This window comes from Macrotis lagotis, chromosome 1, assembly GCF_037893015.1.
Source record: "Macrotis lagotis isolate mMagLag1 chromosome 1, bilby.v1.9.chrom.fasta, whole genome shotgun sequence".
Classification (NCBI taxonomy): Eukaryota; Metazoa; Chordata; class Mammalia; order Peramelemorphia; family Peramelidae; genus Macrotis; species Macrotis lagotis.
Window position 1 is genome coordinate 348,558,666 of NC_133658.1, and position 12,781 is coordinate 348,571,446.

The 12,781-nt window shown below is 39.4% G+C and overlaps 1 protein-coding gene across 2 annotated transcripts in view; it reads left to right on the top strand.

The window, feature by feature from the left end:
• Positions 1 to 260: 260 nt before the first annotated feature.
• The window catches only part of DHX35 (DEAH-box helicase 35), a 63,576-nt gene continuing 51,055 nt past the window's right edge, over positions 261 to 12,781 (top strand). For both annotated transcript variants that reach the window (XM_074211963.1, XM_074211964.1), the window contains exons 1-3: positions 261 to 412; positions 5,883 to 6,016; positions 11,961 to 12,053. In XM_074211963.1, the coding sequence (XP_074068064.1) occupies positions 373 to 412; positions 5,883 to 6,016; positions 11,961 to 12,053 (267 nt within the window). In that variant the 5' untranslated portion in view covers positions 261 to 372. The remainder of the gene's footprint in view (positions 413 to 5,882; positions 6,017 to 11,960; positions 12,054 to 12,781) is intronic.

The following is a 12,781-nucleotide window of genomic DNA, read 5'->3' on the forward strand; positions in this document are numbered from 1 at the left end:
AGCAGTTTTCTCTGTCGAGAAATTTTCCACAATTCTTTTGAAATCGTCTTTCTGTCGAGTTGCGATCATCATTAAAAATGCGCTTCGGTTTGGATGTGAGGCCCCAGCACGGCGGCCGACTCCCAGGGTCCCCGAGGGGAGAAGTCACGTGGGAGGGCGGGGCGGAGCTTGGCGCCGGCCGACGCTGCCGCTTAGCAGGCCGCTAGTGTCGGAGCCGGCCTGGGAAGCGGCGACCGCGAGGCCGGGCCAGGCGGGCCGAGGCCGGGCCAGGCGGGCCGAGGCCGGCGGCAGCGACGACGGCCTCCACCGCCCCGCCCCCTCGGCTCGCTCGTGGCCGGGGGCGGAGCCCCCGCCGTGACCTTTCACCCCAACATGGCCGCGCCCATGGGACCCGTGAAGTTCTGGAAACCCGGTAAGGCCCCGGAGGGGCGCGGGGTCGGACGCGGGGCTGGGTCGGCCCGGGCCCGAGGGCGCTTCTGCCGGAGCACGCTGGGCCGGAGGCGGGCTCAGGGGCGAGGTCTGCCTGCGCTTCCCGCAGCCCCCGCTCGGTCGCTGGGTCCTTGGCCGAGGCCGGCACCCAGCACCATCCTCCGCCCCTCCGGCCCCGCCGCCCCTAGGGGGACCCGGGCCTCCGGAGGGGTGCCCGCCCCCATTCCCCCGGGGGCGCGGGGCAGGTGGGCGCACCCCCATTTACAGCCTCAGAGTGGCCTCGGTGCCATTCCCGCCTCCCCTCCCGGGGTGCGGCTCCGTAAATCTCCCACAAAAGTTGGGGTCCCCCCCGGGGCGCCCTTCATTTCTGGGCGCTCCATTGTGTCTAAAGTCACTTCCCGATCTGGCCAGTCAGGGCCGGTTTGTAGGGCCGGGGGGGCGCCCCCTGCCCGACCCGCCTGTTGGGGGGCAGAGGGGGCTGCGGGGCGAGGGGGGAGGGGAGCGTGTGGGGCAGGCGGAGGCTCGGCCTTAGTCCTCTCCTCGGGCGCGGGGTCCTGAAGCTCGGGTTCGGAATTGCCTTTTCTTTATTGTTTGTTAATTGTTAAACACTCATTTACACATTTTCCCTCCTCCAATTGAGACCAAGCAAAGCAACGTGAAGCCGAAACCCATTATCCACGTGAAGTCATGTAAACGTGTCTGTACTAGTCCTGTTTCCAATGAGAAGGAAGAGACAGAGAGCGAGAGACACAGAGAGAGACAGAGAGACAGAGACAGAGAGAGATAGAGGCAGAGAGAGAGACAGAGACACAGAGACAGAGCGAGACAGAGAGCTAGAGAGACAGAGAGAGACCGACAGAGAGCAAGAGAGACAGAGAGACAGAGACAGAGAGCGAGACAGAGACAGAGAAAGAGAGACAGAGACAGAGAGCGAGAGAGACAGAGAGACAGCGAGAGAGACAGAGACAGAGAGAGACAGAGCGACAGAGACAGAGCAAGAGAGACAGAGACAAAGCGAGAGACAGACAGAGAGACGGAGACAGAGCGACAGAGACAGACAGAGAGAGACAGAGCAAGAGAGACAGAGCGAGAGAGACAGAGACAGAGTGAGAGACAGACAGACGGAGACAGAGCGACAGACAGAGACAGAGAGAGACAGAGCAAGAGAGACAGAGCGAGAGACAGACAGACAGAGACAGAGCGAGAGACAGACAGAGAGACGGAGACAGAGCGACAGAGACAGAGACAGAGAGAGACAGAGCGAGAGACAGACAGACAGAGACAGAGCGAGAGACAGACAGAGAGACGGAGACAGAGCGACAGAGACAGAGACAGAGAGAGACAGAGCAAGAGAGACAGAGAGAGACAGAGACAGAGCGAGAGAGACAGACAGACAGAGAGACGGAGACAGAGCGACAGAGACAGAGACAGAGAGAGACAGAGCAAGAGAGACAGAGCGAGAGAGACAGAGACAGAGCGAGAGACAGACAGAGAGACGGAGACAGAGCGACAGAGACAGAGACAGACAGAGACAGCAAGAGAGACCGAGAGAGACAGACAGAGAGACAGAGACAGAGAGCGAGAGAGACAGAGACAGAGAGACAGACAGAGCGAGAGAGACAAAGACAGAGAGACAGAGACAGAGCGAGAGAGACAGACAGAGCGAGAGACAGAGATGGAGCGAGAGAGACAGAGACAAAGAGACAGAGACAGAGAGAGAGAGAGACAGAGAGCGAGAGAGACAGAGACAGAGAGAGACAGAGAGAGAGAGACAGAGAGAGAGAGACAGAGACAAAGAGAGAGACAGAGACACAGAGACAGAGAGACAGAGACAGAGCGAGAGAGACAGACAGAGACAGACAAAGTGAGAGAGACAGAGAGCGAGAGAGACAGAGACAGAGAGAGACAGAGAGAGAGAGACAGAGAGAGAGAGAGACAGAGAGAGAGACAGAGAGAGAGACAGAATACTGCCTCAAGTCAACTGGGACAGAGTCCATCAGCTCTCTGGAGGTGCTTGGGTTCTCATCCCGAATCCTTTGGAATTGTTCTGGCCCAGACAGAATTCCTTTCTGCAAATAATCTGTAACCTCTCCTTTTCTCCAAATGCAATCTTATGATTCAGCATTTTAAATGGCCAGCAATTAGCAAGTCGCAAGAATTAAACAATGATAATTAGAACAAAAATCTAGTAAATTTCCTTAATAAATGGAATTTGTATTTATCCTCTACCTCATTTTTTCAGCAAAATGGTCAAAATTGGAGACTTGGATGTGGATTAATAGAAGGCTGAGTGAATGATAGATTTTTGAAGAATCAGATCTGCTTTCTCTTTTGTTCATCTTGAATTGTACCGAATTGCTACAATAGTTTCACATTGTTCTGTCACCTAGATTATTCCCCAATCTTATTCACACACCTACTCACTCATTTGGTCCCTTAGTTATCCTGAAATTATATATTTTTAATTGGCAGTTTAGGACTGGATTTTAGTTGTTGCAATCTAGTATTTGTTTAAGAGCAAACATTTGTAAACTTTCTTTTTGCAAGTTGTAATTTTAATCATTTAATTACCAGTTACTTACTGAAGAACAGTTTCAACTACTCTTAAGAATAAGAAATAAGATAATAGAAATGAAAATAAGAATTTAAAAAAAGTTGAGAAGACTTGAACTTAATACAAATATTTCCAAATTAGTTTTTTTATTACTTGGATTATTTGGATTTTTTGAATAATTGATACAAAAAAGAGGGGGAGAAAGCATTACTTTTGTTGTATGCAAGATTTAATCAGTTTTTTTACCCTGTTTACTAGTAAACTTATTGCTTCTTTCCTTAAACAACATATGAATTTATTACTACTGCTGGACATGTCCTTTCCAAGCAAACAGAAAGTTTGTAACTCCATTTTTTGTCCTTTACTGATAAGGAAGACGAAGTCTCCATTCTCATTTACTCTATTCAATGAACCTTGTTCTATTTTAGCTAGCAATTAATTGCTTTTTTTAAAAGTTGGACTCAGAGTTTGTACAAAGAGGCACAATCCTATTTCAGTTTAAGCTAAGATATTGAAGCAAGAATGTTTATTTTGGTTAAGTTGTACTCTTGAGTTTTTGTTTTTTGTTTGTTTGTTTGTTTTTAGGTTTTTGCAAGGCAAAGGGGGTTAAGTGGCTTACCCAAGGCCACACAGCTAGGTTTATTAAGTGTCTGAGGCTAGATTTGAACTTAGGTACTTCTGACTCCAGGGCCAGTACTCTATCCACTGTGCCGCCTAGCCTCCCCCTACTCTTGAGTTTTTATAAAAAATATAGTTAATTTTCATAGGCTGAAGCTAACCCTTTTTCTTGTTCTTTTTTTGCTCTTTTTAAATGAAGTTCAATAATACTCTGAAATGTATTGATTTCACTAGATTTTTAAAGCAAAGAATCCCTTAAAAGTTATGTTGTATAAAACTAATGATTTTATTGGTTATAGGAAGTAATTTTGAAAAAAATATAAGCAGAAAAATATCAAGGGAATACTGAATTGAAAGAACAATCACATTTTATAGGTGAAGAAAACTGATGCAATTAAGTTTTAATATATTTTCAGAAATTTCATTAATAGATGGCATAGCTTTCATCGATTTAAGCAAAGAATAGTGCTTCTTAAGCCGAAAATGATCATAAAGAAATATGTAATGGACTGGAGAATTTACTGGTAGCAGAAAACATTATTGAATTTTTAATTTGGTTGAATGGAAATCTTTTAAAGGGAAGAGACCAGTTAAATACTGAATGGGCAGCTGTTGAATAAAAAATTTAATCACAGAAGAAACAGTGGTACCCTTAACTTTAGGAGAAGAAAGGGGTAAGTGAGGAAAATGAAGCTTGGGGTAGAGTAAAAACTGTTCATGGAGGATATAGTGTTATTGAAAAACAGTATTGCTAAATCACAAATGTGAGGAAAAGGTTTTAGTATTTTCAAATGGAGGAATGTTCAGAGCAGGAATTTAGTGGGAGTTGTAAAAGGATTGTTTTAAATAAGTTTTTATTTTTATCTTGCTTAAATTTTTCCTTGGATTTTTCTCCCAGAAAACTTTCATCCTATATAACAAATACTATTTTTTAAGAGAAAAAAAAGTCAGGTGTAGTGATAAACTCCTGTAATTCCAGCCCCTGTGTATGCTGAAGCTTGCTCATCTCTTGAGCTCGAGAGTTCTGGGCCTCAGTGGATTATGCTATTTCGGTGTCCCACTAAGTTTTTTAATATAGTGAGCCCATGAGAGCATGGTGTGACCAGGTTGTCAAAGTCTAAATCAGAAATAGAGCAGACCACAGCTCCCATGTCAATCAGTAATGGGGTGAGCCTTTGAAAAGACCTTGTACTTACATCCAGCATGAGATGGAGAGACTCTTAAATTAAAAAAAGAAAAAAAGAAGTTAGAATTCTGTCCACCCTAGTTTTTTGAGTGCCAAAATAGAAGCCTGGAATTGGAAGAGTTCTTAGAAGCTTTCTATTTTTCCTTTGGGATGTATAGGGTATTCAGGAAGAGGTAGCACCTCCAGTTGAGGACTTGAGTAGCCCTTTTCAGGGCTGCTTATCCACCTTTGGTGTCCACCTGTCCAACTCTCACTTATGGCTCTAAGATGCTTTAGCATGGGCAGCAGCCAAACACCCGTAAGCCATCTCAGCAGAAAGCCAAACCAGGTTAAGGGTAAATGATGGTCTTCATACTCCTCAATGAGTTAGGGACATCCCTAACATGAAGACTGTCATGAAGGCAACTGAAACAGGTGCTTATAGAGCTCTTGCACTGTATCCTATGCATTATAAGCATTATATAGATGTTTCTAGAATGATTGATTTTAATCCCTCTTCCATATGTCAACTTTTCAGATACTTGAAGATAGATATCACTTATGTCTTCTCCTTTCCCCTCTTCCCCCCACCTTAAGTTGTGCTTTCTCCATTATGAAAATTTTTAATTCCTTTTACTTTTTTTTCATATGAAAGTTTCCAGGCTCTCCTGCATCTTCCTGGTTACCCATTTTTTGATGCATTGCTATTGGTCAATACCCTTCTACCTTTGAAATGTTATCACCAGAATTGAACACGGCAGTGTTGCTTTACCTGATGCTAGAGTGAAAGTTTTTTATTTTTATTTTTATTTTTTTTAGGTTTTTGCAAGGCAATGGGGTTAAGTAGCTTGCCCAAGGCCACACAGCTAGGTAATTATTAAGTGTCGGAGACTGGATTTGAACCCAGGTACTCCTGACTCCAGGGCCAGTGCTCTATCCACTATGCCACCTAGCCACCCCTGAAAGTTTTTTTTTTATTCTGATGCACACTTTTAAAGATATTTTTCCTGAGGTGAAATTTAGTAATATAAAGTAATATAAAAATGCATTGAATATTTTAATTTTTATGTATCTTTTTACAATATGGAAAGACCTCAATAAATATTTATCTTACAGGCACAGAAGGCCCAGGCATCAGCATCTCAGAAGAGAGACAAAGTACAGCAGAAAGCTCTGGAACCACTGTCATTTATAATCCTCATGCTGCCCTTTCTATAGAGCAGCAGAGACAAAAGTTGCCAGTTTTTAAGGTATTATATTAGTCCCTTATGTCTGAATTGTGTGCTCATGGACAATTTCTATATTCAATTCAGCAAGCATTTATTAAGCCCCTATTATGTGCTGGTCAGAATCCTAGATACTGGAGATTCAAAGACAGAAAAGAAACAACTGTATACTTTAAGGATGTTATTTTCTGATGGGGATAAACAATATGAGCACAGATAAGTAAATATAAAATGTTTGTATGTAAAATAAATCCAAAGCAATTTTGAGGGAGCTGGGAGAGCATTAACAACTGAAAGAACAAAGAATGACTGGAACTGGAGCTGAACCTTGAAAGAAGATAGGGATTCCAAGAGTAAGAAGGTCATTCAAGACATGGGGGACAACCTGGACAAAGTTGTTGAAGTAGGAGATGGAATTCAGATTAATTTTTCTGAAACATTGAAGACAACTAAGGGTATTAATGTGAAATCACTGTAGAAAGATAGGAGTCTTTTGATTTTCAGTGCTAAATAGAAGTTTTATATTTTATCTTTGAGGCAGTCAGGAGCCACTAAAAATTCTTTAGCTCTGAAGTGACCTGGTCAGAAATATGCTTTTAGGACGATCAATTTAGTAACTGTGTAGAAGGGGAAAAACCTGGCCACAGGAGACCAGTTTGGATGCAGTATTCCAGGCAAGAGGTGATGAGAGCCTGAATTACAACTGTATGAAACAGAGAGAGAGACAGAAAGATGGGAAGATAGAGTTGACAAAAATAACCTTATAAAATCTTGAAAGATGATAATGTTTTTACAGTTATATATTATTTGAGATATGAAAGCATTTTTAAGAATTAATTTGGAATATCATGTTTGTTACACACTATATACATATACATATACATATATATATATATATATATATATATATATATATATATATATATTTTTTTTTTTTTTTTTTTACTCCCACAAAGTCATCTTTTTGTTACCCTGGGTTCTCAAAATCTGGCACCAGTGGATGGACAAACTTTCACAGATGTGGTCAGACTACAAAAGATTTAGGCATTAGCAGTAGATTATTTTATATTTGTTGTCTGAGGACCAGCCTAGCTTAGTTTGGAGGTGCTCCTCACGAGATTGGCTACAGAGTGATAAGTGTTCCAATCACATAAAATCTCAAAGATTTTTCTAAAGGCATAGTGATATAATCTGTGTCAGTTGGGGGAAGATCCAAACCAAGGCAAAGATCCTTGAAGTATTGGAACAAGTATTTATTAAATGCCTCTGGTAGGTCCTTGGGATACAAAGACAAAGTTCCTGAACACAAGGAACTTACATTCTAACAGTAGAGACCATGAAAACTCATCAATATTTATTAAGTGCCTTCTGGTCAGGCACTATGCAAAGCTTTAGGTATGGAAAGAAAGGCAAATGATAATCCTCAAAATATTTCCTTTTTTAATGGAGAAGACAACATACATATAAATAGTTATATACAAGAGATATAAAATGTAGAAGTGAAGGAACCTTAGAGGGAAGAGCTCTTGAGTTCTGGGTGAATGGGAAATGTCTCCTACAGAAGATGGCTAGGAAAATTAAGAAGTGGAGGTGAAGAGGAAGGTCACTGTAGGGAGGGACAGAGAGTGCAAAGGTGTGGAGATGGGAGGAGTATTTTGTTTGAGGAACATCTAGTTAATCAATGTCACTTTATCATAGAGTATGTGAAGGATTGTAGAATACAGGAAGACTGGAAAGGTAGAAGAGACCAGATTGTGAAGAGCTTTCAGTACCAAACAGGATCTTTCTTACATTTGATCATGAAGATAATAAGGACTCTCTGAAATAGTTGGGGCTGTAGTCAGACTTGTGCTTGAGAAGGTTAATTTGGCAGTTATGTGGAGAAATGAGGAAAGACGATAGAGAAACCAATTAGGGGGCTATTGTAATAGTAACAAGGAGAGATGATGAAGACCAGTACTCTTGATGATTGTATGAAAGTAGGGGACATAGTTGAAAGAGGATGAGAAGATAGAATTGACAAGAGTTGGCCACTGATTGGATATGTGGGGTGTATTCTGGGAGAGTGCTATCAGCTATTTTTAGTTGAATGATAAGGTTGGAAATCATAAACAAAAAAGGATATTAAGGAATTGTACAAGCTGTCAGAATATGCTAGAATGACTTAAACTTAGGAAAGGACTGTATTTCAAGGAATTTTATTAAAAATTATAAGGAAAAGTTTCTTCTAGGTTTAAATATGTGATTCTATAATCTAATGAAAGGATAAGTTTATTGTTTGGGACAGATGGTATAAATAGTTAATGGGCTGCAGAAATATTTTGCTTCTATTTTTTTTGTCCAAGAGGTCTATCTAAGGTCTATCTAAGTAAGATGGTCTTCATTAAGTAGAAGTACAAGTTTAAGATAGGTGAGGAAATCATAAGAAAAGCTGTTTTTTGTTTTTGGTTTTTTGCAAGACAATGGTTAAGTGACTTGCCCAAGTTCACACAGCTAGGTAATTATTAAGTATCTGAGGCTGGATTTGAACTCAGGTCCTCCTGACTCCAGGGCTGGTGCTCTATACACTGTGCACCTAGCTGCCCCCAAAAAGCTCAGTTTTTACAAATAAATTTATAGTGTCTTATCCCAGATGAGTGACATTCCAGTGTAGAAATTGCAAACTTCATAGGTGTCAAAAGGTTAGAGACAAGCAATTTTTTTTTCAAAAAAGTGGGTCCAATAACTAAATTGATGAGCTTAATGTCACTTCCCAGCATAATGCTAGAATGAATAATTAGTTGGTCTCTATTTCTTTAGAAAGGAAAGGAAAGCAATGATCTTTAGGAGCCATCATGGATTCAGTAGAAATAAGTTCTACTAGCTACCTAATTTCTTTTTTTTTTTAACAAGATTATTAGACTTATGTCAAGGCTTGGTGTAGATCATATATCTGGATTTTGTTTAGTTATTATGGCTTACATTTATGTAATACTTTAAAATCAAAAATACTTTATATACATTTTCTCATTTGTCTCCATAACCCTGTGAAACAGGCAATATAAGTATTATCATCTTGATTTTACACATGAATACTCTTTTACAAGTTATTTCATAGTCTGTCATGAAATATTTATACAAAAGGCAGCTGAATATACATTGGATTATATTGTGTGTAAGATGTATTTATAAATGGTGGATCAGTAATGAATTGGAAGCAGGTCTGTGGAGGAGTGTTCTGCAGAGCTTCAATCTTGACCCAGATGACTTAGATGATGACATATGCCAGTGACATAGTAGATATGAAAGATTGGGTTAGACTGTTGTAAAGACTGATGGATTTGGAGTTAGTGAAGCCAGGCTCCCCTCCAAGCTCTGCAACTTACTGCCTATTTGTAAACTTGGACTAATCTAGCTGAAAAATTTAGCAAATGAACTAATAACATCTAAGGTTCTTTCCATCTCCAAATCTAGTATCCTATTATCTATAATAGTTTAGTTGGTTGGAATGACAGGCAAAATTTAGGAAAAATAAAATAAAGTTTTGTCAACATCAACTAAAACAATTGAAAAGTACAAAATGAGAGAAAATGTTATCTAACCTTTAATAAGGCATAACTTAAAGAAGTGATGAGTAAATTTTTTGTTTTCCTTAAAAAAATCCTTTTCTTTACAAATTTGAAAAATGGTCACAAAAACTCAAAAAACAAAGAATAACATGAAATTGAGTAGGCATAAATTGAAAGTCTTACAGTTGGGTTTCTAAAAATCAGCTACAGGAGTGTAGAGTTTTAGGGTTGGAAGGAAACTTAGGGTTAAGAAATTGTGCCTAGCCAGCAGTTCACTTGAAACCACCTTGGGAATTTTAGTTGATTACGAACTCAGTTTGATAATGTAATGTAAGATTCCTGCCAAAAAAGACTCAAGTGAACTTAGGCTCATTTCAAAATGAATAGAGTTCTGGACATGGAATCAAGAAGAAGCTGTGTAACTGGGGTCAAGTCATTTAACCTCTGACTTCCTGTTTTCTCATCTGTAAAATGAGGATAATAATAGTACCCACCTCCTAAGGGTCGTTGTAAAGATAAATGATATTTGTAAAGCATTCTGTCAATAGTAAAATAAAAATCAATATTAAATGCTAGCTGATGTTAATGGAAGGAGGTAATCAGAGTATTCTGATCAGCAGGACAGGGTCTCAGAGTTCTCTGTGCTGATTTAACATATATGGAGTACTCTTTTCTATTCTGAGTACTTTATTTTGAGAGATACTAATGTACCAAAACAATCATGAAGTGATTGGGCTCTTCCCTGGATGCCAACATATGCATGTGGGGATGGGAGCTAGATGCTCACTTCTTCCCCAAAACTGGCAGGCCAGATAACCCATTTCCTTCCCCCTCAATCTGTCATCTCCTGAAAGCTTGCATCTAGCTGTATAGCCCCTCTCCTACGCAGCCTCTTACCCCTGCCATTGCCTATCTCGCACCTTATCTGAGATCCTAGACAACTAGGATCAGTAATAGCACATTGGCCATGATACTTCCTCTCTTTTTCCAACTTCCCCCTTTTAGTATCCTCAGCATTTGCCCTTCACCATTCTTGTCATTCCCTGCCTTCTCTTTTCCTTGAACCTTCTGAATTTTTTCTCCATGCTGATTGATAATTTAGAGTTAAAAAAACTCATCAGAATACTGACTTGTGGCATTTCATCATTTTATGACCATAAGCAAGTCATTTCTTCTTTCTGAGCCCTAGTTTTGTCTTCTGTAAAATGAAGGTGTTGCAGTAGATATCTTCCAGGGTTAGTTCTAGCTCCATATCTATCTGTGATTCCTGTGATCCTAGATCTCTTGCTTTTATCTTTCTTACATCTTCTAATGCTCTTTGAAACTCAGCTTTTACTTCTTGACAACGATCTTTTTCCAGGCTTAACCTCCTGACGCTCAGGGTCAGGACTTGAAGGCATACTCTTTGCTTCTCAGTATCACTTTCAGATCCTCCTTCTTATCCCATCAGCAGAACACCTATTCGCCCTTAAAGTTCATTTCATCCTGTTCAGATCTTTGTTGCTGTTATCTGTGATCCTCCAGGTTATTCTGCCTCCTTCCTAATGGGTTTAGTGCTAGACTCACAGCCTTCTCTGCCCCAGTTTCTGTACCCTTCAAACACAATGCCCTCATAATTGCTTATTGTCATCAGTTTGCAGGATCCTTGTCTCTAATTTACCTTCACCTTACACAGGAATGTTAGTTTGTATCATTCTCTTGGCCCATCTGATCAACTGAATTTACCTCCTGTCAGAATTCCTTTTTATGACTCTTAAAACCTTGTTTTGTGTCATGGACTCCTTTGGTAGTCTGTTGAAGCCCATGGACCCCCCCCCCCCCCCAGAATGTTTCTAAAGACATAGAATAAAAAGGATTTTAATTAGAAACAAGACCAATTTTATTGAATTACAGTTATCAAAATATTTTTATTTTTTAGAAGTTCAAGTTAATAACCCTTGCTCTAGATACTGACAAACTACAACCTGTCCAGAAAATAATGATCCAACTTTTGGAGTGATTCTAAGTGTCATATACAGAATGATTAAAGGAATTTGTAATGTTTAGCTAGAGAAGAGAGTCTTAGAAAGGACAAGCTTTCCTCAGACACTTGAAGGGCAGTCATGTGGTAGGGAATATTGATAATAATAGCTTGTCTTTATAGATAATACCTTCACCACAGTCACTGAAGAACTTATGCTGTTGGTTCCCTTTATTTTTTGGGAATAAAGGGAAATTCATTATGTATTGAAATATATATGTAATATAATCTGTTAAGTAACTGGATTGTTAATATCTTTAGAATTAAAGATTCAGGCATCTTTGAAATATACTCACTAAAAATAAATTGCCCTTTAGAAACTAATTTCACAAATTATAAAGAATCTTTGATTTGGTTGTTTCATTTAGCTCATTGTTTTTTTCATTTTTTTCCATTTCAGCTTAGAAATCATATCTTATATTTGATAGAAAATTATCAGACAGTGGTGATTGTTGGAGAAACAGGATGTGGGAAAACTACACAGATTCCACAAGTGCGTATGTGTTTAATATTTGCTAATTTTTGTTTATATTCAAATAAAATGTTTCTAAGGAATTATTAATAACTTAAGAACTATTTCTTTTCTCTTATACTGAAGTCTGAAAATAAAATATTTTGTAGGCAACCAAGAATTATTTCCCTTAAAACCATTTGAACTATTTTAAGAAATTCTTTGATAGTAACTGTTATTTACTTTTCTAGACTTATAAACATATTTATAGCTACATTTTTATGTAACACCTTTCTTCTGAACTTCCGTACACTAAACATTTCTGAAGGGGGTAGATCCTTTTTGATGTTATTAAATGTGAATATATATTTCTGAAAATGAGCGAAATATAAAAGAAAGTAATTTTCTCATGGACAACTTGATACAATGGAAAAAACACTGAATTTGGAGTCAGAGGACCTTTCTCTGTCACTTTTGTCTCTACCTGTGTGACCTTGGGTAAATCTGTGGCGAAGGAGTGATGGAATTGGACTAGATGGTCTCTAAGGAACTTTCCAGTTCTAAATTTATGCTTCTGTAATTATGTACACCTAAAGTTAATTCTGTTTTCAGTAGAATTCTTTGTAATCCAACTAATAAGATCTTGCTAACTAATAAGACTCTAGTAAGGAATAAGAATATGGAAATAAAAAGATTCTGAATTCTAGAAAGAGTGATACCAAGGGAAAAGATTCCTGTAATAATGAAAATCAATCAGTTAAAATAAATTG